This window comes from Monodelphis domestica, chromosome 2 (genome assembly GCF_027887165.1).
Source record: "Monodelphis domestica isolate mMonDom1 chromosome 2, mMonDom1.pri, whole genome shotgun sequence".
In the NCBI taxonomy this organism is placed as follows: domain Eukaryota; kingdom Metazoa; phylum Chordata; class Mammalia; order Didelphimorphia; family Didelphidae; genus Monodelphis; species Monodelphis domestica.
The window spans coordinates 59,749,544-59,776,338 of record NC_077228.1 but is presented as its reverse complement, the minus strand read 5'-3'; the positions used below and the strand labels follow the sequence as shown (position 1 = coordinate 59,776,338).

At 36.4% G+C, this 26,795-nt stretch overlaps 1 protein-coding gene across 2 annotated transcripts in view; it reads left to right on the top strand.

The window, feature by feature from the left end:
- The window catches only part of TMCO1 (transmembrane and coiled-coil domains 1), a 55,736-nt gene extending 35,351 nt beyond the window's left edge, over positions 1–20,385 (top strand). For both annotated transcript variants that reach the window (XM_001370561.5, XM_056815474.1), the window contains exons 6-7: positions 10,150–10,294; positions 17,989–20,385. In XM_001370561.5, coding sequence (XP_001370598.2) covers positions 10,150–10,294; positions 17,989–18,087 — 244 coding nt within the window. In that variant the 3' untranslated portion in view covers positions 18,088–20,385. The remainder of the gene's footprint in view (positions 1–10,149; positions 10,295–17,988) is intronic.
- Positions 20,386–26,795: the final 6,410 nt, after the last annotated feature.

Sequence of the window (26,795 nt, the reverse complement as noted above, 5' to 3'; positions counted from 1 at the left end):
CTGTATTGGAGGATGTCCAAAAAGCATCTCAAATGGTAGATGTGTAGATCACCTCTGAGCCTGGTTCTAAGATAAATAGGGCCAGAGGGAGAATTTCAGGCCATTTTAGATGAGTCTTAAGTGCACAATTTTCCAATCATAGTTTTTAGTTCTTCATTCTTTCAACTTGGCCTGAGCTTTGTGGATAGTATGGTACATGAAATTTATGCATTATCCCCAAACATGAATAAATTTGAGACAGGATCAAATTGGTAAAATGAGAGCCTCTATCTGAACCAGTGCATGCTGGCAGGCCAAAGCAAGGAATAAATTCTTTTAAAAGTACTTTGGCAATAAAAACCTCTGTGACTCAAGCAGTAGGAAATGTTTCAGGGCACCTGGTCAGTTGATCAACTATGACCAGACAAAATTTATACTGTTCAGCTTTTGGCATGGTAATAAAATCAATTTGGAGATGTTCAAAAGGTGTGTAAGCTAAAGGTCGCCCACCAAAAGCTTTGCCACACAAGGTATACTGATTAAATGCTTGGCAGGTAGGGCAGGCGGTACACACTTTATAGGCTGTGGTAGTTATGCCAGGGGCTATCCATGCTCTTTTAACAGAATCTACAATTCCCTGGGTTCCAAAATGACCATTTTTATGTATAGATTAGCAAATTTGGTGATAAAAATTTCTAGGGAGTAGGGGTTTGCCATCAGGTGATATCCATACTCCATTTATCAAATTTGCCTTAAATTTCTGCTTCCATTTTTCCACTTCCTTGTCGGTATAAGAAAGGATAGATTCAATTTCATCAGTAACTGTCAGTGGTAAAATTAATTCAGAACCTTCTAAGGCCGCTAATTTTGCAGCGGTATCTGCCTGGTTGTTTTCCCTGGAGACAGGGTCAGTGCCATATGTATGGGCAGAGCAATGAGATACAGCTAGGGCTTCAGGGAGTTGGAAGACAGAAAGAACTTCCTTAATCATTTCTGCATTAGCTATACATTTTCTAGCTGATATTTAAAATCCCCTTTGAAGCCAAAGCGTACCCATTGCATGACATATTCCTAAGACATACCTAGAATCTGTGTAAAGTTTTGCCTTCTTATCTGTGGCATTTATACAGGCATGTTTTAGAAGTATGAGTTCTGCACCTTGAGCACTTATATTTGAGGGCAGTGAAGCTGAACACAGGCAAATTCTGTGACTACAGCAGCTCCTATACAGCATATGCCCTCCTTCATAAAAAGCATCAGTAAATAGTACAAAGTCTGGATTGTTTAAAAGAGTGTCCAATAAAACATTTAGTCGTTTTTTTCAGCCATGGACACTAAAAGATCCACAATTGTGGAAAGGTTCTCTTGAAACTGGTAAATCAGGAAACAAGGTTGCAGGATTTAGAACTGCACAGCATTTTATTGTAAAGTTTTCATTATTTAACAAGATTGTCTTATAACTTGTAATTCTTTGATCGGAAAATGCCTGTGTTCTGTGTCATAGTAGTAATGCCTCGACCTCATGTGGTCACATTATGGTTAAAGGGCATCCCAATACTAAATCAGTAGATTTAGTCATTAGCAAGACTGTGGTGATGCTCCTGTAGCTACTGGGTCCAGCTGGGCTGAATAATAAGCAACTAGGTGCTGAGCAGGTCCCAAAGATCAAATAAAAAAACCTGAAGCTTCCCCTCTCTGTTCGTGTACATATAAAGTAAATGGTTTATTGTAATTTGGGATGCCTAGAGCAGGGGCAGATAGAATAGCCTATTTTAATTGTGAAATAGTTGTCAGGTGTTCTGCTTCTGATTGTAGCGGTTCGGGTATGAAAATTTTTGTTAGTTCTGTAAGGAGCTTAGTGATTTCCCCATAGCAAGGGATCCAGTGCCTACTGTGAGTTTTAAAATTAATATTCAGTAACTAAATATTATATTTTAAAAGTTTTATTAATAATAACCGAAGCAAAAGAACTGCCTGAATTCACAGTTGCAGGTAAAAAAAAAAGGCAGAAGGAAGAGTTATAGCCACTTAAATATAATCACACAAAATGTAGGGACACAGGAAAAGGGAATTTTGGGAACTACTAAGGGACTTCTGGGGGGTGAAGTCCAAAGGCTCATAATCTCCATTTATACACTACGAAACCTTGTTGCTCCAAGAATTGCCCTCAATTGCTTCTTAGTGGAGGGTGTGCTCAATTTTTTAATATCTTTAATGAGCTTAGGAGAAATAGAACAGGAATCGGCAGGTAAAATAAAATCTAAATATTTTACTTTGTGGCAACACCATTGAACTTTTTCCTTTGAGACTCTTATGCAGTTCCAAAAGGAGATGTTTGCTATCTTCTTGGCACACTTCGGCATCAGGTGAGGCCAAGAGCAAATCATCCATATATCGGATCAAAGTGCTATGCTCAAATTTAATAGTGTCTCTGTCTTTGCTCAGAAATTGTGAAAATAATGTAGAGCTGTCCATGAACCTTTGGAGCAAACGAGCCCAGTTTCTCTGGGGACCTTTCCAGATAAAGGCAAATATATGCCTGGAGTTCTCATGAACCAGTATAGAAAAGAATGCTGAGTGCAATAAAGTATGTAGCTGTGCTTGGAATATTTGAGAGAATTGAATTTAGATTTGAAACCACAGGATGTCTTTTAATGATGTGATTGTTTATGGCTCTTAAGTCCTGGATGAATCTATAGGCAGGTTATCTATGGGGCCTAATTTTGGCTTTTTTTTTTTTACCAGTAGGATGGGTGTATTATATGCAGATTTGCAGCAAATGATTATGCCTTATTCCATTAATGAATTTATCACTGGGGTAATTCCCTCAATTGATTCCTTTGAGAGGGTTCTGAAGAATAGAAGGAGGTGACCAGATTTTGTCCGAATTTAAACAGGAATAGTTGATTTTAATAGACCAACATCAGAAGGCAGTGTTGCCCAGAGAGATTTGGGAATATCAGCTGGGATTGTGAAAATGGGTTCCTTCATCTCCTGACTGCTTGAAAGGAGTACAGGGAGCAAATTCAAAGATTCCTGAGGCAGTTCCTGTGATATAGAGCCATTTTGAGAGGAAGTTATTGTAGCTCTAAGATTGCATAAAAGATCTCTCCCAAGGAGATTTATGGGGAGCTTGGCATTAAAAGGAAAGAATGTCCCACTGCTAGGGTTCCTACAGACACCATCTGAGGGGAAAGCTTTGGGACCTTTAGAGGTCACCCTAATATCCCCTTTACATGTAGTGAGCCAGTGGAACTACAATCTGAATCAGGTGTAGTCATCAAGAGAGATCTGGAGGCCTTGGTATCCAGGAGACAATCATAATAAGTATTTCCCACTTTTAAGGTTACATGAGGTTCATCTGTATGGGGGGGGGGGTCAGTGGATAGGGATGCCTTTTGTGTGCCCCAGAGCACCTAACATGATTTTAAGCGAAAACAAAGGAATTAAGCAAATAGTGGTTGGTTTAAAGTATTAAAACAACAGATCTTGTGTAGCCTGTTAAGAAGATAAACCATAAAGTATATGGAACTTTGTTTGTTTAAAACTTTACCTTCTGTTTTAGAATTAATACCAAGTATCAGTTCCAGAGCAAAAGAGCATTGGGATTAAGTGGCTTGCCCAGAGTCACATGACTAGGGAAGTATCTGCAGGCAAATTTGAACCCAGGACATCCTGTCTCCAGGCGTGGTTTTCAATCCACTGAGCCACCCAGGTGCTCTGCTGATGAAATCTTGAGTGAAGATTGAAGCATATATTTTTTTCACCTTTTAAATTTTTCTTGCTTCTTTTTTCTCACAAAGTAGCTGATGTGGAAATATGTTTATGTGACTTCATATGTGTAATGGGCATTATATTTCTTACCGTTTCAATGGGTGGAGAAGGTGGGAGAGAATTTATAGTTGAAAATAAAAAAGTAAAAAATCTGAGGGCTTAGCTCTATCAGTTACTAACTTGCTATTTTTTGAGTTTTTTGCAAAGAATAACTAGTTGGATCTGCATTAGTAGCTCCTGTACCTTAAAAAAATGTTATTGGGTCACCATCACCATAAATTGTCTTGAGCCCCCCCCTTTTTTTTAAATAAAAATCAATACGACTTGAGGAACTTTTCTTTGACTTTGAATAGAATGTTATAAAAAGTATTCCCAAATGGAAATGGTATTCTTTCAATTTGTATTATAATGTATATGAAAAGGAGGGAAACATACACTTAGTTGTATTTAGTATGTAGAAAATAATAATGGTTAAGAAGTCAATTTTTTACATTGAATAAGAATATCAAGTAGATTATTTGATATTTATAAAAAGTAATTAATTGAAGTCAATTAGGAAGAATCTCTTGAGTCTAATGGATCATGAGGAAATCTTACTATATTTATAGAAGTCCATATTAGCTGCTGGATCAGCCCCATTCTCACCCCTGCTTCTCACCTTTCTAAAGTTTTCTATCTTGTAAAATATATGATCATGTTAAAATCATATCTTGCATGATGTAACAGTTTATTTTTTATGATTTCAGTTCAAGTCAGAGATCTAAAAGATGTCTTAAATAGTTTTATTATGATTATGTGTCAGAGATTTAGGATGGTATACATCTCAGGTAATCTCATAATAATGACAACTCTCATCCTATTAACATCACAACTGCTACTGATTTTTTTTTTCTATTTTATAATATATAGAGCGAACATTAAAGATGGGTCATGCACACTGAATTTTCCCCTCCCTGTGTGTGAAGAATATTGAGCATAGAGTGTAGTACAGTGTAGAAGGGAAGTATGTCCTACAGCTGTTTCTGTTCTTAGGTTGGATTTTTGTGGATACGTTTGGAAGCTGTTGTTAATAATAATATCCTTGAAGACTGAATTGAGTGGAAAAGATATTCCTTCACTCTATCGTCTCCATTCCATCCATCTTGCTGTTGAAGCAAGACATAATTAGGAAAGAGGCATTCAGTAGAAAACTTCTCTATGTAGTGGGTGCTCTGTAAGTGTTGGATTTATTTCTTACATATAATATTAAAATAACCCCTCCTAGAGAAAGTAACACTTATTTAAAGTAAAGTTGTTATAAAAAAAAAGTTAATGGAATTTGTTCAAGCATCTACTAGATTGCTTTCTGTATGTATTAGAAAATACCTCATAATTGAACTGCTTTTCTTTGTGTAAGGAAGGAAACATATGTAGAATCTTTAGGAATTAGAAATGGTAATTAGAAAGTGTAATGGGAAAAACACTTCAAATTCAGTGTGTGCCACCTTACATTGAAATATAGTGTTATTAGGTTAACGATAATAACTGTAAGAATAAGTACAAGTGTTTGGGGGGTGGGGGTTAAATTGCAGTGGTAAAACTTCTGCCTTGGAACCAATACACAGTATTGATTCCAAGACAGAAAGTAAGGGTTTAAAAACAATTGCAATGGTAAAAAGGATTAGCCAGATTTTCTGTGTTTGTTTTTTGTTTCTCAGAAAAAGGATTTTGTTGCTATCCTTTTTCCTTTTCCCCCTCTACATGTATGTAGTACCTCAATATGTAGTATTTCTTTTTTTTTAAATTAGTCTCAATTGTTTATTTTTATTTTATTTTTCTAAAAATTAATTAATTTAGAATATTTTCCCATGGTTACATGATTCATGTTCTTTCCCTCCCCTCCTCCCACCTACCTCTCCCCCAACCCCTCCATAGGCAACAAGCAGTTCTACTGGGTTTTACATATATCATTGATCAAGACCTATTTCCATATTATTTGAAATAGAGTGATCATTTAGAGTCTACATCTCTAATCATATCCCCATCAAACCATGTGATCAAGCAAATGTTTTTCTTTTGTGTTTCTACTTCTATGACTCTTTGGATGTTGTAATGAAGGGATTTGGAGAAGAGATGGTGATGATGGGGAGAAAGAGGGAATAGGGGTGAGAGAGAGTGAAGAGATTGTTCTCCCTTCCTTCTGGGGGGATATAAGTGAGATCCTGTCCCCAGAGATGTTTTCTGGGAGATGGAGGACAGAAGAATAGAGGGGGAATGCCTCAGTGAGATGGCAAGAGCCTCCCTCAGAGGAGCCCAGGGCTCCTGAGGTCCAATCTATCCTTGAAAGGCAAGATGATTTCTTATGCTTCCACTTCCCCCAGTGACATTAACTGTCAGTCCCTTTCACGGACTCAGGACTACTCAAATGCTAAGGAAAGATGTCAGTTCCTTGGGTCAGGCACTATTGGGATCACTGGGATCTAGAAGTCAACCCTCTTTTGGGAAGTGATGTGACCCTCCCCAAATCTTCAATCCTCTTAACTATGTTGTTTAGAGACTGGCCCAAATCTAAATCTTAAATGTCAAGTAATTTATTGGGGTTCAAGTAGGGAAGGGGTGGCAAGGATATCAGTTAGGAAAGTTGATTATCAGGGAAGCCCTACAGATTGTCCCCTCTAGCAAGTTGAGTCTCCCCCTTCTGCCCCCCCCCCTCCCCCCAGTCTGGAGGTCACAGGTTTCTCAGCCCTGACTTCTCCCTTTTGCCAACTGCTTCTTGTCCCTACTCTCAACTAGCTAGATCTTGAAAAGAGAGACAGACAGACAGACAGACAGACAGAGACCAAAGACATCTAAGTGGATGGATCCCAATGCAGACTTTGGACTGCTGTCACAGAGTCTTTTTTGAAGGTATTCAGGGGTTCAGAAGGGATAGTAGATCTCCAAAGAAATAGGCTTCTTCTCAGCTTAGGGAATCCACCTCTCTCCTCTGCCTTTCCCAAGCCAGAAGGGAGCTTCCAGTTAGATCTTCGTGCTTCTGATTCTTCTTTAGAATTCCCAGTTTTTTCTTCTTTCCCCTCTTCCACTCTCTCTTCAGCAAGTCTCTCAGAGACTGTTCTCTCAAAGTACAATGTCTCTTATATCTTACAATGTGGATAACATTCTTTTTCATAAGTCCCTCAGAATTGTCCTGGATCATTGCATTGCTGCTTAAGTCCATTACATTCAATTGTGCCACAGTGTATCTGTCTCTGTGTACAGTGTTATGCTCCTTTCACTCTGCATCAATTCCTGGAGGTCATTCCAGTTCACATGGGATTCCTCCAGTTCATTATTCCTTTGAGCACAATAGTATTCCATCACCAACAGATACCACAATTTGTTTAGACATTCCCCAATTGGAGAGTATCCTCTCATTTTCCAATTTTTTTGCCACCACAAAGAGCGGAGCTATGAATATTCTTATACAAGCCTTTTTCTTTATTATCTCTTTGGGGTACAAACCCAGCAGTGGTATGGATGGATCAAAGGGCAGACAGTCCTTTGGGCATAGTTCCAAATTGCCCTCCAGAATGGTTGGAACAATTCACAACTTCACCAGCAATGCATTAGTGTCCCAATTTTGCCACATCCCCTCCAAAATTTATTACTTTCCTTTGCTGTTATGATAGTCAACCTGCTAGGTGTGAGATGGTACTTCAGAGTTGTTTTGATTTACATTTCTCTTAATTATAAGAGATTTAAAACAATTTTTCATGTGCTTATTGATAGTTTCGATTTCTTCGTGTGAAAACTGCCTATTCATGTCCCTTGCCCATTTATAAGTTGGGGAATGACCTGATTTGTACAATTGATTTAGCTCCTTATAAAATTGAGTAATTAGACTTTTGTCAGAGATTTTTGTTATAAAGATTTTTTTCCCAATTTGTTGCTTCTCTCCTAATTTTGGTTGCATTGGTTTTGTTTGTACCAAAACTTTTTAATTTAATGTAATCAAAATTATTCATTTTACATTTTGTAATATTCTCTATCTCTTGCTCGATCTTAAATTCTTTACTTTTCTGTATTTAGATCTAATTTTAATTGTGTGGAGAGTTTTGTAGTTGTGTTCATATGTTTGTATGTCTTGGTAAATAGATTCCTAAATATTTTATATTGTCTAGAGTGATTTTAAATGAAGTTTTCTCTTTCTAACTCTTCCTGCTGCATTGTGTTGGGAATATATAGAAATGCTGATGATTTATGTGTGTTTATTTTGTATCCTGCCACTTTGCTAAAGTTGTTGATTATTTCCACTAGCCTTTTAGTTGATTTTTTAAGGATTCTTTAAGTAAACTATCATATCATCTGCAAAGAGGGATAGTTTAGTTTCTTCATTGCCTACTTTAATCCCTTCAATTCCTTTTTCTTCTCTAATTGCTATTGCTAGTGTTTCTAGTAGAATGTTAAATAATAAAAGTGATAATGGGCATCCTTGCTTCACTCCTGATCTCATTGGGAAGGCTTCTAATTTACCCCCATTGAAGATGGTGCCTGTTGATGGTTTATATATATATATGGTTAATATATAATATTTCCGAGAGATTTTCCAAAATGTTCTGAGAGGGTATGAACTCTTTTTGTGTATAATGCAAGTATTAATTTCTGTATTTCCCTTTGTTTTATATCAGACTGGGAATAATAATAATAATAATAATAATGTTCCTTGCCATCCTTCACTTCCATGGATTCTTATTCCTAAAATTGGTGGTTTTGTTTAGTGCCTGATATTCTGTCATGTTGCTATAAAATAGATTAATTAGGGAAAGATTGCATTCTTCATTTGATGACTTAGAAGCAGTTGTGGCACAATGAATTTTCAGTAAGAGGCCCCAGCTCCAACCACCCCATGACCTCTTACAAGTTACTTCAACTATTTAACTCCTATCCATTGAAAAAGGGGATTGGACTACTTGACTTTTTTTTTTTGTTGTTGTTAAAAGGACCTATCCATCTTAATAGCTGTAAATATTTGAGAGACTAGGTAAATGCCAATTTATTAATTAGGCTAGCATATTAATCAACCAGTAAATTAATAGATTAGTAAGTAGTCCTCTCAAAGACTAAAGTCTAGAATGTTCTTAGAGACAGATCTCCTTGATCAAAAATCAGGAAGTTACATCAGGTAGTTTGGGAACTCATTTAGTATTTAGTAAATAGCTAAAGAGGAGGTGGACTTGGAGACTTCAACTCTTCCTTCATTACAAGGGAGGTGGATCTTTGCCTAAATGAGGAAAATTTCAGCACTCTCTTTCCCCAATCACATGATTGGGCCAACTTAACTTTCAGATGGGTTAGAATTTGCCTTGGCTGATGAGCCTTGCCTTTCAAAGCCAGCCAGGTCTTATCGATCTTCTTTACTGCCCCACTTAGCAAAGCAATAAGTGGAGAGACCGAGTTGGAAAATATATTTTCTGAATATTTATTCTCTTTTCTTTCCTGAGAAATATAATAAAAGAATTATTTCTGTATTTTACAGGGAAATAAAAATGGAGCTTAAAGCATTGGGATAACTTGCCTGGGAGTTTCTTGATTATCTTAGAAATATTTTATCAATTTTCATAATTTCATATGCTATAGTGCAGTAGAAAGAACATTGAACTGGGGTTTAGGAAACCACTTGGTATCTAGGCCTGACCATGGTACTTGGTTTGCCATGACATGAATGAAGTGTCAGAACCTCTTTTCATTTGTCAAATGTCAAATTTTTGTGGACTTATTTCTCAATGATCCTTTTCTAGCTTTAAAATTCATAAACAGTTTCTCCACAGGATATTTTCAGCTCAATTAATTCTATGCTTCATTACAATTAATTCTATGCTTCATTACAAAGTAGTTTATTAGATAATCTCTTAAATTCCTCCTAGTTCTGAGGTGCTCTGTGTGATTTTTATGCAGCTTTTATTAAAATCTGTTATTTTGGTTTTCTATTAGCAAAATTCCTAATCTGAGCAGCAATTTCTCCATTAGTATTTTTTTCTTCTTCCCTCTGCCTGATAACCACTATCATTTATATATACTATTTGCCTTTGAAAACATGTAGCACTAGAAATACCTGTCATTAAGACTGATATTCCTCTCTTCTTGAATATATTTATAACATTGATCTGTAGGATTTAGAAAATATATTTTGTGTCTAAATCTCTGATGGAATAGATTTTCATGAACTAACTACTTCATTTCATAGTTTAGGAAGTGGATGATAGGAATAATCCAAACTGTTCCTTTTATCTTTTATTTAGGTCCTTACCTCTGATTACCTCTTTTTTGTATTTCTTAGATCAAACAACCTAAGTGTTTTTCTTGTCCAAAGAGCTCATTTGAACTAGGATTCTAATCAGTTATCCAAAAAATAACAATAATTTGTTTTTTCCTTCCTAGATTTGATGGCAGGGTGGTGGCAAAGCTTCCCTTCACTCCTCTTTCCTACATCCAAGGACTATCTCATCGAAATCTGTTGGGGGAAGATTATACAGACTGTTCCTTCATCTTCCTCTATATCCTCTGTACCATGTCTATTAGACAGGTGAGTTTTTACAAATATCTTCCTTATTCTTACATTATTGGTGGCATCTTGGTGTGGTAGATTTGGAGTAAGAGAGGGACTGAGGTCAAATCCTAGTTCAGAATTTAATACCTTGTGACACTCGGCAAATCATTTGTCCTCTCTTGGCCTAACTTTCCTTATCTGTAAAATGATGATATTGGTTTTGATGACCAGATGTTGGACACAGGTAAGCATCGATATGTCCCCTGAATGCTGTTTAAATAATTTGTGAACCCTCAGAAAAGAAAAAAGTAGCATACACTAGGAGCCAGCATCAGTTCACTAATATCATATCATATACAGTTATAGGATGAGGCAACCTTAGTTAGATACTACAACCTATAAAAAAGCTAGGAATTTTGTGAAGAAAACTCAGCATGGATTAGTAGTGTGAACTGGCAGCCAAAAAAGCCAATACAGTCCCTTTGTATTCTGTGGTGGTCCAACATTTCTAGATTTGTATTCTGACCTAGTAATACAGTCTATAGAGGCATCTTGGCAGAATAGGTAGGTAGAGTTCACCTATGAAGCCACAGAGAACTTTTGTGTCTTGCTTTTGAAACTTGCTGGCTATTGTTATAGGGTGGGTTAAAAGGAGAGTTAAAAAAAAATATGTATATATATAAATAAAAGATTTATTTAACTAAAGGGAGAAAGGAAGGGAATAACTTACTTCTAACCCACACCAGATATTAAAACCCTTAACTTTTTATAATTATTTTAAACTAATTAACTAAAGTTAAGGAAGGATTGGTAGAGGCAAGTACGAAGGGCCCAAAGAAATCTCACAATACAGGAATCCTTTCTTTGATCCAAACAGCAATCCCAGTAGCAGTAGATACAGGCAGAATATCAGGACAGCCAAAGTAAGAGGGAACCAATGGTTTTCTGGGTCTACCCCAGAAATACCAGACAGCTACCCTCTGGATTATCCTGACAGCTAGAGAAAAAGCAGCCTCTCACTCCTCCAGAGTCCAGAAACTGCCTGTGTTCAGTTCCTCACCTCCTGAGAGCTCTGGAATGTTGACCCTGCCATTGCCCTGTGGGATTTCTTTGCTTCATGCTTTTTGCAAAGCTAATCCTTTACAACCCTATAAGGTACCTGGCAAGTCACAGTCTTAAAGCTCTTAAGCCGTGTCTTTAGGACTATAAGTTGCCAACCTGAGTTGATACCTGACAGTTCCTTATACCAATGAAATCCCATCCCAGTCCTTCTCCCTTTTTGGGCATTACAATTTAAGAAGAGCAAGAACATCTAGAGGAGGGCACCAAAAATATTTAGTACTACTAAGAGGCACCATGGAAAGAGCACTGATCCTGGAGTTAAGAGGATCTGGATTCAAATTATTCCCTGATATTAATGTATGACTAGCTTCCCTGGGTCTCAGTTTCAGGTAGTTCAATGGATAGAGCACTGGATTTGGAGCTAAGAAGACCAAATGCAGTCTTTGACTATGATCCTAAGCAAGTTATTTAACCTCTGTGACTATTTCTTCATTTAGAAAATGGGGATAATAGCACTCCCTTCCCAGGGTTGTAAAAATCAAGAGTTGACATGAAAAGCTCTTTATAAACTTAAACGTGCTATATATAATGCTGTTATTATTCGTTTTTATTAAATTATATTCTTTTGGGATTCCCTTCCAGCTCTAGATCTGGGAAGATTCTAGGTACAGATCTTAAAGCAAATACTGAAACAGTAACCTAATACTTTTTAGCAAACTATAATGAAATGTAGTAAGATCATGTGCTTAATCTTGATGTTGTATGGTCTGTACAAAGAAGGAAAGTAGATAAAACATTAGTTCATATTTCTGTAGCTTTTTAAAGTTTATAAAGTACTTTAGTCTTAAGGACTAAGATGTTGATTTGGGGTTCTCTGTTCCTTCCTTGGTGGATATTGATAAACTGTTTTGTAGGTCTTGAGGTTCTGAAATCAGAGGCCTCACTGAACCACTCTCTAGGGTTAGGATGAAAGTGAGAGGCATCGTAGTTACTTAATAAATGCTATTTGCTTGCTATTTTGATAAAATTGTAATATAAACTCAACTGGTATCTTCATGACTATAGTAGCTTTTAAGAGAGACAAGTGGACAGTATTCATTAGTATTTAGTAGATTTTTTTGTTTTTTTAAGTTCAGAGATATCATTCTGGTGGTACCAGTGCTTTGATAGATTTATGAAAAAATCCTGTCTGAAATCACAGAATTATCCCACCAATTACTTTTTTTTAATGGTGAATTTGGGGCCTTAAGACATTGAAAATTTTTTTCATTAGAATATTGATTTATAGGGGAAATAAGGTGAAGCTTTAGCCCAGAAAACAAACTCAAACTAAGATAGCACACTAAAGAAACATTTTTTTTCTCCAAAAGCCACTAATTCCCATTTATTTTTAAGGTAGAGAGAATTCCATACAGAGTTTCCTAAGTGACTACTCCCTGAAGAAAATATCAATTTTAGCCTAGAATTTCACTTTCTTCTTCCTCTTTCCCTCCCTCCTCTCCACCCTTCATTCCTCCCTCTTCCCTTTTCTTCCTTCTTTTCTTCTTCCGTTCTTTCCCACCCTTTCTTGGTGGTGAAGACATTAATAAGAATAGAGTGTGCTATTGACTACTCTTGTTTTGGCTGAGTAGAGAACAGGAAGGTTATTCTAATATTTTGAGAGAAGGTAAAGTGTAATATAAAAATAAACCTAATTACTTTTTCTAAGTTTATTTTTTCCTTGGCTTTTGTTTATTTCCTTCAAGTTTAGTGATTAGTTTGCCTTGACCTTCAGATAACAACTGTTTTCCTTTTGTGAATTTTAAGAGACCTCTCAACGGATGTGACAGCTGAGCCAATTTCCACCAGAGGTGTTAAGTCAGTCTCAGGGTAGTTATAAAAACTCCAGAATAAAAAGAATCTCTTCAAGACTTTTGAATTAAGATGCTTTCTTCTTTTTTTACAATGTGATTTTACTTTAGTTTAAATGAGATTTGTGATATCAATTAATGAAAATTATTGTAACAAACTTGTAAAATCCAATGAACAACACAAATCACTACATTAACTGTTTCTGAGATGTATGCCTCTTTATGCTATGCTAAAGCCTATCACCACCACCCTTTCACTTCTTTATTAATGCCATGAACATGCTTCTTTATTAATGCCATGAACAATACTCATTTCAGATCCAGAAAAATTTCCCCAACAAGTTGGTTGGATCCATGAAAAAAGATTTATAGATAGACTTAGACATCTGTCATAATAAGATGCATTAAGCATCTATAAGTTGCTATCTATATTATTAGAAGGAATCTTTGTCAGTGAGATGATAAATACCTAAATCCAAACTGTTTTAAAAACAATTATATTGATGCTTCTTTTAAATACATATTTCATTTCTCAGTATGTCGCTTTTTCTCCTTGAGTTGTCCCTTATAACAATGTCCCTAATAACAATGACTAAATAAGGGGAAGAAAGCAATTCATCTGAGCTAAAATATAAGTCCATTGGGAATTATTTTCATATGCATATTCATATATGTATGATTACATACATGTGAATATTGATGGTAATTCTAGAAAATCTTTAGTTAACCCTTTGAGTATTACCCCTTTATCAGAGACATTTGATTCAAAGTTTTTTTTTTCTTTCCTAATTGACTACTTTCCTTATCTTAATTGTGTTGATTTAGTTTGTAAAAGCTTTTAGGTTTCATGTAATTAAAATTCTAGTTTATCTTTTTTGATAACATCTTTGCTATTATTTGAGAATTGACTTCTTACCTTGATAATGGAAAATACCTGATATAAGCAGGTTTTTTATGGTAAGATCTTTAATATTCAGATCATGTAACCATTTTTATCATAGGGTGGTAAATAGTGTAAGATTGTGGTCTTCTTTCAGATTTCTTTCCAGTGTTCCCATCCTTCCTTATCTTAGGAATTCTATTAAGTAAGTTATGGCTTAATCAAATACTACAGTATTGATTCTCATTATTTCTCATCATCCTTCCATACAGTTTCCTGTTCTATTTTTCCTGTTTTTAAAACTAATTCCAAATAATTTTGTTGATCAAATGAGATAACATGTTACCCTGATTGCATTATAGAAATATTAGGTATTACCACTTACAGTTTAATTTGAAGTCTAGAAGTGTTCCTACATTTTTCATTATTTCCCTTGAAATTCTAGACTGTTTATTCCTTCAAATGAATTTAATTTGTGAGAGAGTTTGGGTCTATAAAATACCCCCCTTCCTTTATTTGGTGATTATAGCATAAAATCTGTTCACTAATTTAGATAGCATAATTTTTATTATATTGGTGAAATATCTTTCAAGAGCTATTTCCTAGGAATAAGCAAATTTACATTCTTTGAAATTAGGCTGATTTTTAATAGACTATGTTCATAAGAGGTTTTTAAATTAAATTATTAAGAGCTACTAACAACATTTTGACTTAAGTTATTTTACATATGGCAACCACAATTCTTTTTTTTTTAACTATTACATTTGGCAACCAATTTTAATTATTATAGTATATATTCAGGAGACAGAGTCTGATAGTCTTGAAATCAGAATGATAATGAGTTTGTACTTCTTCTGGATGCTAGTATTCCGTCCAACTCAAGTTGAAGTTTTGAGTTCTTGTTTCCTAGATTTTATTCTACATGTTGGCTACTATAGTTTTGAAGATGACCTCAAGTATTAAATTACATAATATCAAAGAAGACATATATGTTAGTACTTTCTTTGAATGATCCTGGCTATATCTTAGTTAAAGGCCTTTTTTATTTAGCAGCGAAGTTACTGGAGATGAAGTTACATTGAACCTGCCCTGGGTGATAAAGGAAGTACCAATCAAGTGTACTGATCTTCATACTCAACATTTTCCTCTTTGCTCCTTTCTAGAGAACCACAAAGTATTCAAATGGATATCATGAAGTATATTGAAATCATCATGAATTGACTGAAAATTTTGTCTCCTAGCCAATACTTGATAATAAGAGCTGATAATAATGTAGTTTAATTATTTCTTTAACATGTTAGGAAGGTCCAATCAGGTTGAGATTCCTGGTTATTTGATTCCACAGATAGTTTGTGGAAGATACAGTTAATAATATAACACATGGAAAATTGAAGGTGAGAAATGAGTGTCAGATGGAAAATAAAAGCTATAAGATAGTTACATTAAACCACTGAGGGAGCATCATTAATTGGAAGCAAAAGTTGACTGCTAGATGCTAGAGAAGACCACATTGTCAGAGAGGTTTGCATTAACAACTAGAACTAAAAGTTGTAAAAGATGAACATTATCTAAATGACTAAAGAATAAAAGAATGAAATGTATTTATTGTCCATGACCTGGGTTATAATGTCTTCCCAAAATATCCAGTTTGCAACTAATAACTTCCTTTTCTTGGTAGCTTGTTCTCACCCTTCACAAGAGAGGAAGGAACGTAAATCCTGTAGTGGAGTGCTTCTGGATTTCCTGCTTAGTGGAAGGGATGATTATCGGGAAATTTTTTCCTTTTGTTTTTTCCTGGTCAGAAAAGCTTCATTTGCTATTGTATTACAGATGACCTCTTTAAAAATGCAGAAATAGACTTCTGAAATTCAAAATAACGTATACTATATCTGAACTTCACCTTCCTTCATTTTAGAGCCCTAACACCTTTTCCGTATCATTTTTATGCCTTTTAATTAATTGGTTTGAGTTTTCTATCTCCTTTATGTGGGAAAAAGAAAGCTTATTTTTTTGTTTGATATCGGTAATACTTTTTTTTCCCTTTCCATTTGTCTTTTTGAATTGATCTATATCTTACCAACTCAGAAAACATAAAAATTTACCTCAACATTTTGAGGACTTGATACAGAAACCAGATAAGAATGAGAAGATTAGGAAATGGTTAAAATGTTTAAAAGATAAAAAGGGCAAACCACTAATATTTTCCATCTGTGCAGATTCTAATCTCTTTCCTTCCCTAGTTATAGCTTCAGTGTACTGGCTCTGTTGAATTGAATTTGGGGAAGCACATTCAGGGGTTGCTGCTAGTTATACTGTGTCCCTTCTAAGATGGTTTTTAATAAGAGATATTTCCCCTAACAAGAAATAGGGCATAATGTCCTCTGGGTCCATGCATGAGAAAAACAATTCACTAATGACTGGTTAAGTTTGAAGGGGTTTACTTTCAGCAAAGACATAGACACCATGGGATCAACAGAGGTCTGAATTTTTATCAGGCTATCTCACAAGAAATTCAAGACAGCTTTGTTCTAAAGGATAAGATGGCAATATGTAAGTTTATTGCAGCTTGAAATACATTTGCCAGGGCATTGCAATTGTTGGGGAAGTCTGACAGCAAGAAAAGATAGTACTCTGGTCTCTATGGCATCTACCATTGACTTAAGTTTTAATGTGTCAGTCACCCACCTACCATTGTAGTTCTGAGTCATGAAAATATTTTCCCTTTCCTTCTGTATCTTCCTTAAATCCATTGACACTATAGTTTAGAGGTAATAGAGCTGTGTTTAGAGAGAAATTGTTTTGGTTCAGTACTAGCTTACCATAAAATGATAGGCTGTATCTCATTGTGTCCTATGATTGTAGAGTACCTTATGTATTATAAGTATAAACTTAAATATTACTTTATTTGGTAAGAATGAACAAGTATATATTTTAAAGACTGATTTTTTAAAGTCTTCTTATTATTGGCTTTATTTATTAAGTGAATATTTCTTAACTAAACTATAATCTCTTTGAGAACAAAGGAACCATAATTGAATTTTCTTATACCCTGTAGTTGTCTTGTACTATGTGAGATCTAAAGTAGACACTAAGGATAGTTAACAGTTGACTAAGAAAAATTAGGAAAAGGCATACATCCTGAACTTTTTGTGGCTTAGATTATTGTCCAACTTTATAGAGGCAGGTAGCTTGGTTTCCTGCAGTGGTTATTCCTTTTGTTCTAGTGCCTTCCTTAAAAATTTCTTCTTAAGAGCTTAACAATCACAATATTGAGTTGCCCAGCAGCTCAGTGACCAGCCCATACATGAAAGGAATCCATAATGTAATACTCCATAAGTTAAGAACAGCCAAATTAAAAGCACTAAAAGTATTATTGATAAAAAGTAATACATGTATTTATGAAAGAGACAAATTACTTTACATAGTACTTAAATAGACATCTTAAAAATATTTCATGTTCAAACATTTGTCTGTGTTCAGCAAAAGTGTGGACTAAGACCAGATAAAGCAGATTTGTACAGGGTGGGGTGTCAATTAGTACCTAGAAGCCCTTGTTCTAATTCCAGCTCTGTCAGTTGGCACCTGTGTGACTTTAGTCAGCCTTCTGGGTGTCTATTTCCCCCTCTATAAAATGAGGGGGATTAGCTCTAATGCCACTGTTTCAAAATATAAACATGATCTTTGGAAGCTTCAGTGGGTGTGTATTTGAAATCATTCTTCCCGTATTTGGTGGGGGAAGGTGTCCTTTAGACCCATTGCAGAAACTTCAGAGTGGGGATGCTAAGAATACTTTTGCTTAGATTTGGATACATTTTTTTATTCATTACAGGGAATCTTTTTGATTAAATATTGAAATCAAATTTATAATATAAATGCTTTTTCTTCTATAAGTATCATTCTCAACCCGAATTTTTTATTTTTTTTGTTTATCTCCATAGAACATTCAGAAGATGCTTGGACTTGCTCCTTCTCGGGCTGCCACCAAACAAGCTGGGGGATTTCTGGGTCCCCCAAATCCAGCTGGAAAATTCTCCTGAGACCAAACCCAAAGGCCTTTTCATTCCTTTCCTCCTTACTCAGACACTCAAACCAAACTGCTCCTATTTCATTTTGAGCAGCAGACACTGTTAGCAGCAAGGGCCATTTCCCAGCTTTCTGAGCTTGTCTCAGGCCTCTGAACATGATTGGAATGAGGACAACATTCAACAGACAAGATTAATGATTGTATTTGTCTGTCAGAGTTGAAAAAATTTAAATAATATGTGTTGGTTAGATAAGTTTAAGTGGTATTTGTGTGGTTGAGAAACAAGGACTTTTCCCTGTTATGCTTGTCATATTCTAAGAATATTTTTGGTGTGACTCAGCTCATAGTTCTGATAGGTGTTATCTGCCATGGAAAAGGGCTAGTAATGAAGTCATGGTGGGGGGTGGGGGTGAATTAAACTTAGAGCTAAGCACCCTCAAAGAGAGAATTTGGTTTATGAAAAAATTTTTTTTTTTCCACAGCTAAAATGTTAGGGGATTACTGACCTGAAGGAGACCTACTTTGTGCCACTTCATGCATAAGATAGTCTTATAATAATAAATACACCTCGTTTTGGCATGTTTATGAATGTATGTTATTTTTAATAATGAAAGCTTATACTCCTTGTGGTAGGAATCTTGGTGTGAAAGGAATAAAACAAATTGACTGGTTTTGTCCAGCCTTCATTGCCCACCCCCTCCATGTGAATAGGAAACAGCAAGCACAGCATGGAAGTTCATGAGTATGAGCAGGAGGTCAGATAGTTTGTATCTCAGAAGGCTTAGTATTTTCCTTCAAGCCTAATTACAAATTGCTGGATTTTCATGAAGAAGATCTTGGACTTCCCCATTTGGGAGAACTATATGTAACTTCTCATTTAAGGGGGGGAAGGGGTCACTAACTCAGACACAATCCCCTCTTTTTTCTTTTGATTCTTGCAATTGTATATCAGAGTTTCTACTTTGCTCTGGTATTTTTCCTTAGGAAAGTTCCCCTTTGGAAGTCCCCTTTTTGTTCCTGAAGCTAGAGTCATTGTTCGCTCTTAGGGGCAGGTTGCTTGACTTGCAGTATAACTCTCTTGATGTGTAAATGGTGGTACTGTTTGGATCAATCATTACAATGATTAATGTATGTATTTACTGTCCACCACTTCAGCCTTGCATTTACTCTACATACATAGAACCACATGCCAATGGAATTTCCTGCCAATTGTATTTGTATTGTAATTCTTAAGGAAGTTATGTCTGGTTTTAAAGTACTAGAGATTAGGATATATAAGGTTAGAGATTAGGACATTTTAAATCTCAGGAAAAAAATATCTTTATCAATGTCACAAAATGCAACTTACTGAAAATAAAGAATGAAGTGTCAGTTTCTGATTGCAATTATTCTAGGACTTATACACCTTGCAAGGAGACAAAGCCAGCCAGAATGTTTTGTGGAAAAGTAGAATGCTGTCTCATGTTAAAGTAGCAAAAATAGGGCAGATTAGAAGAGTTAAGTTTAAGAATTTGAACTGGTAACTCCATCAGTATTAGAAGACATAGCAGTAGGAACATGAACAGATTATCTGGGTTCTAAGTGTGTGACCCTGTGTAATGGTCACTTTTCTGAAGGAAGAGCTGAGAAATGCCAGGCTTGTTTCTCTATTGCCATAGACATCTTCTCATGAACTATTAGGTGGTTCCTACATTGATGCCACATATAGACCCTTCTGGTACTGTTTAGCTGGTTATATATCATGCAAAATTATTTGTGATAGGAATGTCAAGGTACCTCAGTGGATAGAAAGCCAGATCAGGAGATGGGAGGTCCTGGGTCCAAATATGGCCTCAGATACTTCTTAGCTGTGTGATCCTGGGCAGGTCACTTAAACCCCATTGCCTAGCCCTTGTCGCTCTTCTGCCTTGGAACCAATATATAGTATAAATTCTAAGAAGGTATGGGATTAAAAAAAAAACCTGTTTGTGATTAGCATTTTAAGTGATCTATTTGTCAAATTGCATGTACTGAGAAGCCCTGTAATCTTTGTTATTAAATAGCATAGTTATAATTGAATTTGCCTTTTTTTGCTACTTTCCAATTTTGTTAATAGTATATACAAGTAAGGAAGAGTTCTTTCATTCTTAGTAAAGATAAAGCTGTATTTAGTCTTTTAAGAAAACTCAATTGTCACAGTACATTTTTATTCTCTAAATTCAGTATTTGTATTTTTATTTGTCTTGTTTTATGTGTCCGTTTTCTTGTCCTTTAGTAGACACCTTATCTATGTTTTAAAGAAACCAAACATAAAAACACTCTTGCTGTCTTATATTTCTGATCTTTTATTTGTTTAAGATTTTGGTACCAAAATAACATCTCATAATAGCTTACACTTTACTTTCTAAGTTTCAGTTCCACAGCAAAAGAGTAGTAAGGGCTAGGCAGTTGGGATTAAGTAACTTTCCCAGAGTCACACAGCTAATTGTTTACATTTATATAATAAATTGTAATAATTAAACTGGGTTTGACAAATACAAGAATTTTTAAAAAGTTGTTGTGGTCACCATTTATAAAAATTAACTTGAGTCACAAGGTTGTTAGTTTTATTACAGTAAGGTAGAGATGGTAAAGGGGGACATGGAGGAAGGAGGTAGAAAATATTGCCTAGCTAAGTTAACTAAGTCCACTTCCAAGTGCTTCACCAAAGAGTGTCCCACTGAAGACAGGAGAAGAGCCAAAGAGCCATTATCTCCAGCCAGGGTCTCCAACTCAAAGGAGTCACCGAAACAGAACTCCTGGAGCCACCAACCCTGAATCCAAGCTTGAATTGAATGCCTAATAAAGCTGAGGGGCACCAGACTGAGCACAAAAGACTGAGTGCACATGAGGCTTAGAACTTTTATCAAAAGGATCCTCAAATTCCTGATTGATTAAGTTAAAATTCTGTAGCACTCCAAGTACTTGATTGATTAAGTTACTGTAAAAAAAAAAAATTCCCTTTCACAGTAAGTTAATGCAATTGGCTTCCAAAAAGATATCAGTAGACTGGAAAGGAATGGAAAGGTAAGCTGAAGCTAACAAATGATTTTTAATTGGCATCAATGTATAGCACTTGGACTTAAAAATGAATTACATGAAATTCAGGTTGAAGTAGTCATATCTAAGAAGCAGTTCATGGAAAATGACTAGCAAGCTTAGGTTCACGTGGCAGGAACTCAATTGATCCAGAAGTGTGTTGAGATAGAGAGGAAAGTTAACATTTTAGTCCTCATTGATAGATCTGCACTGTCCAGAATGAGGTAGGTATTCTTATATCCTATCCTCATTATAGAGTTGGAACACTTGGTAGGGACCCCAGGCGCCATCTTGTCCAATTCACAAGTGAGAGGAATCTGTGCTGTAGTGTTTCTGACAGGTGGTCTTCTGCTTGGAGATCTCCAAAAAAGGACAACTGGTCCCCTCTAAAGGCAACCCATTCTACTTTGGAATAGCCCTATTTATTTGGATGTTTTCTCTGACATCAGAGGACTTTTGGTTCTACCCTGAGGGCCAAACACAGCAAATGAAATTTTTTCTCATATAACAACCCATTAATTAGGTACCAGGTGTCTCCTTCATGCTAAGCATGCCCTGTTCCTTTGCCCAGTCTTCATGTGATATGAACTTGAAATCTTTCCCCATCTAGAGTGCTCCTCTGGACACTCCAGCTTATTAACACCCTTAATAGTGGCCAGAACTAGCCACAATATTCCAAAGGAAGACAGTGTTGTGGGACTATCACTTCCTATTTTGAAGCTATGCTCACAGCACAAGATCACATGAGCTTTTTGTGGTGGTCTGATTGATCTTGCAGTCCACTAAAATCCCCACATCTTTTTGAAAAGCTGTGATGTTTGACCCATCTTGTATTTATGAAACTTTTTAAACTCAAATGTAAGACTACATTTATCTCTTGAATTTCACCTAGATTTAGCTCAGTTCTCAACCTGTCAAAATCTTTGAATCCTAACTATTGTCTAGTGAAGATTGTCCACAACTTTGTGCCATCTACAAATTTGATGAGCATGACATCTATGTCTTTATCCGAACTATTAGTAATGTTAAACAAAGTCAAAAAAGAGCCACATAAAGACACTCGGGGTACTGTGCTCAAGATTTGCTATTTCAAAAATGGAACTTTAACAGCTCTTCTGAGTTGGGCCATTCCAACAGTTCTGAAGCCATCTACTTTAGCTGGTCCACAACCCCTTAACCATCTCCATACAGGAATACATGTAAGAACTGTATGGAACACTTTACCCAAAGCTTTGCTCAAATCTAGGTAAACTGTATCCCCAGCAATCTCACCTACTTTAATGATGCTGTCAACAGGAAATGAGACTAGTCTGGTGTGATAAGTTCTTGATGGTTTTTGATGTTCGTTGCTTCACTTTCTGGTGTTCAACTACCCTTTGAATGATCTGTCAAACTATATCTGGTACTGTAGAGGACTGTGCAGTTAGGTGCCACCATAGTGCATAGAGTATGTTGGACTTTGAGTTGGAAGACCTAGGTTCAAATCCAGCCTCAGCCATTTAATAGCTGCCTGGCAAGTCACTTAACCTATCTGTTTTCTTATTTGCAAAATGGGAATGATAATAGCACCTACATCCCAGGATGGTTATGATGATCAAGCAAGATAATTGTAAAGCACTTTGTAAGCCTTAAAGTGCTCTATAAATTCTATCTACTGTTATATTTTAGAAAGGTTAGATGCATGCTGGCCCACATTCAAAAATAGGTAGCCAATGTGCCAAGAGCCTTTAACACTATGCTCTCTGAGGGTTTGTTGAAGGCAGAATAACTCTGTACTTATTTTGCTTCTGTTTTCTGAGAGAATAATTGGCCTGGGAAAGGGAAGAAATAGTTGACAACTGAAATTCAAAATCAAGCAAGGTGAAGGCAAGGATTTGTCTTTGAATCTCTGATACCTAGCATGGTATCTGGCACCTAGTAGGCTTTAGATATTCTTGAGTCACATTGACTTGAGATATCATGAGATAAGTTCATTTGTCGCATGGTCCAGATGATCTACATCTCAGAATCCTGAAAGGCCTGTTTTATGATTGGTTTAGAACCTGGGTTCGGATCTCACTGCTGCCACCATAGCCCTGTGGCCATAGGCACACCTCAGCTCTCAGTGCTCCTGACAATTCTCTGCAAAGCCTGTGGGCAGATTTCACCACTGGGTATTCTCTTCAGTGAAATCATAGGTCTAATCAAAGGGAAAAAAACCTCTAGAGATGTTTTTAGGCTCAAATGAGGTATGTAAAAGCATTTTGCAAACTGTAAATAACAGCTGTTACTGATCCACTGTCTGATCACAGAATTGAGCTCAATAGGAGATGTGCAAAAAATGATAAGGGACAAAAGGCTATATCTATATCCAGTCACATATGTAAAATGCATATAAATATAGATTGAGGCGTGACCTGGCATCCTGAGGGTGAGAAAGGACCTAGTGTCTACCCACTGATGCCTTCACTATCATCTCCTCTCAGACCTCGGTGAGAACAAGCCAGGATCCTAAGCTCGAGTCCAGGAAATGGTACCACTAGACTACTAGCCCTGCTTCCAGGCTAACCTCCACAGCCATCAGTCTCCACAAAAGTGGCATTGAGGGTGTCACCCTTGTGGAGAAAGGACTGCTATTCCTACTACACCGGCACTTCACTGCCAACCCGACTCACTGATAAGCAAGCAAACCCAAGAACCACAGAGGTGGACCTACCCCCAGTCCAGCCTCTAGAACTGTCTGTCACAGAGAAGAATGTCATAGGTCAGAAATACTAAGCCCCACCTTCTTAGCACAGCTAGTAGAGTCCGGGAAAGAAAGTTCTCATCACAAAAATCCTTGATCCTATCCAGGGGGTCAACATCAGAAACTGGTTTTGATCCGTGTGAATGACGAATGCACAATCTACTTTTCTGTTGTGCTTTTTCTTCTGATTTGCAATTGAAACCTTGTCTTCCCTATTATAATGTGAGCTCTTTTCTATTTATATTCCCAGAACATAGTAAACCTGTAGTATGCTTTGGACATTGAGAGAGGCTGTTGACTCAATTGATCAATAATATTAGCTTAACTAATAAATTGGTCATACTTGGGATCTTTTCTCTCACTTTGCCTTAACTTTAAAACTTGGCACTTGGCAACTCATGAAGGGAATGATGGATGGGGAAGAGCAGTTTCTGAAATCGGTCACTAGGCAAACCCCCCCAAGAGTTCTCTGGTTGAATTTGACAACCGACTTTCCATGAAGGACCAATGAACTAACTCTCCTGGCCCCAATTTCTGAGTTTAAAGTAAGCAGAGTAGCTGGTGGCAAAGTGGATGCCTGGAGTCAGGAAGACTCATCTTGAGTTAAAATCTGTTCTCAGACACTAGCTGTGTCACTAGTATGACCCTGGGCAAGTCCCTTAACCCTGTTCAAGCTATAGAAAGAAATAGCAAAGCACTCCAGTATGTTTGTCAAGAAAATTCCAGATGGGGTCACAAAAAGTAAGACCAACTGAACAAGTAAATATTTTTGTTCTTTCATTCATTGGAGGCAACTAGATAGTGACAGTGGATAGAACACTGGGCTTGGGAAGACCCTGAATTTAAATTCACCCTCAGACAGACACTGTGACCCTGGGCAAGTCACTTAATCCTGTTTTCTTTAGAGTTCTCATCTGTAAAATGAGCTAGAGAAGGAAATGGCAGAGGGTTCCAGTATCTTTGCCTTTCAAGAAAACCCCAAATTGGGTCACAAAGAATTAGCCACACCTGAAATGAATGAACAACGATTCATTCATCTGAATCAAAGATGAGAATTAAACCTAATCAGATCAACCAGAGCGACCAAGGAGTCTCCTACTGGGTAATTATAGACTGTCTTAGCAACAGCCTGACTAATTGCAGAAAGATATCACCTGACAAATCGCTGTTTTTGTCAAACAAGTGTTTTTGTTGGGGTGTGTATGTGTGTGTGAAGGGGGCTTATTTTATTTTTTTGGACATGGATATTCATGAAACAAAAATACAATAAATCCTAAATCCTGTGTTCCCTTCCTCTTCTGTGGCACTGGCAGCAGACATACTAGTTTAATTCATAAGCTCATTTGCAAAGCATTATGCCAGAGAAAGTTACAATCAACATCACATCACAAAACAGTGAAAAGAAAAAAGGGTAAGTTCCCTTCACCTATGTCTATAATGCTCTCAATTTTATTTCTTTCCTGCCCCATCCTCCCCCCCCCAAACAACTTATAAGATACCTGTAATTGCCCACTATACCTATATATTGATCTATGAAATCTTTAATAAAATGGTTTGTGTGCACTTTAAGGGTAGAGTTGATAAAAATAAGAAAATACAGGTTTTATTTCACCGACGGTTTTCTGTAGAAAATCACATCTTTATTTTATATAACTGACCACAAGATATAGAGAACATAAGATCACACTATTATAAAATCAAATACGATCACAACAAAACCTGGAAAGTCTTGTATGAACTGATGCAAAGTGAAGTGAACAGACTCAGGAGAATGTTGTAAACAGTAATAACAAAAATGTATGATAAACAGCTGTGGATGACTTAAAATAATGTAAGCATCCAGGACAACTCTAGGGAACTCATGATGAAAAAAGATATCCTCTGCCACAAAAGGAACAGACTCTGAATTCAGATTGAAATATCATTCTTGGGGGCAGCGGGGTAGCTCAGCGTATTGAGAGCCAGGCCCAAGATGGGAAGTTCTGGGTTCAAATCTGACCTCAGACACTTCCCAGTTTTATGACTCTGGGCAGTCACTTAACCCCTGTTGCCTAGCTCTTACCACTCTGCTGCCTTGGAACCAATACACAGTATTGATTCCAAGACAGGTAAGGGTTAAAAAAAAAAAGAAACCATTCTTTACTTCATTTCCTCTGTGACTTTTTCTCTAATATGTCTCACATGACAAACATGGAAATAGGCATTATATGATAATATATGTATAATCTATATTATATTACCTGCCTTTTTGGGGCCTGGGGAGGAGTTGGGAGAAGGGGGAAGGAGTGGGGAAAAAAAGATATTTGGACATGTCCAATGTGAAAATCTGTTTCTCTTAGATAAGCATATTTAAAATAATTTATTACATATTTATAACAAACCACATGTATTATATTATGTTACATATGGTTTGCTATAATGTAAAAAGGCACACAAAGGGAAGACAGGAGCAATTAGTTACTAGTGGGATACATATATTAAACATTGTATGTATGTTAGATAACTTCAGTTTCTTCTTTAGTCATTTTCCCTATTTTCCTTTGTGTTTTGAGCTATTTATGATCATTGATGACTGAATAAGAAATAAAGAAAACTTTAAAAATAAAAATCAAATATTAAATGCTTTTTGACTTTCAAAATCCTTTATAACTTGTCCTCTAATCCAATCCAAAAAATACTTATTAAGTGCCTACTGTTTGCCAGGCACTGGGCTAAATGCCAGGGTTAAAATTAATTAAAAGAGCTACTGACATCAAGGAACTTACAACCTAAATGGGGAGAAACACAAAAGAAGGCAGGAAAAAGGGAGGAGGCATCTTGTTCTGTTGAGTTGAAACTGGGTACAGCAGCAGATGCTAAGAGCCCAATTTCTTCCCTCTAAAGGAAGGCATTGGGAGAAGTGTATATACCCTAGTCTAGCTCTCCAATTAGAGGAGAGA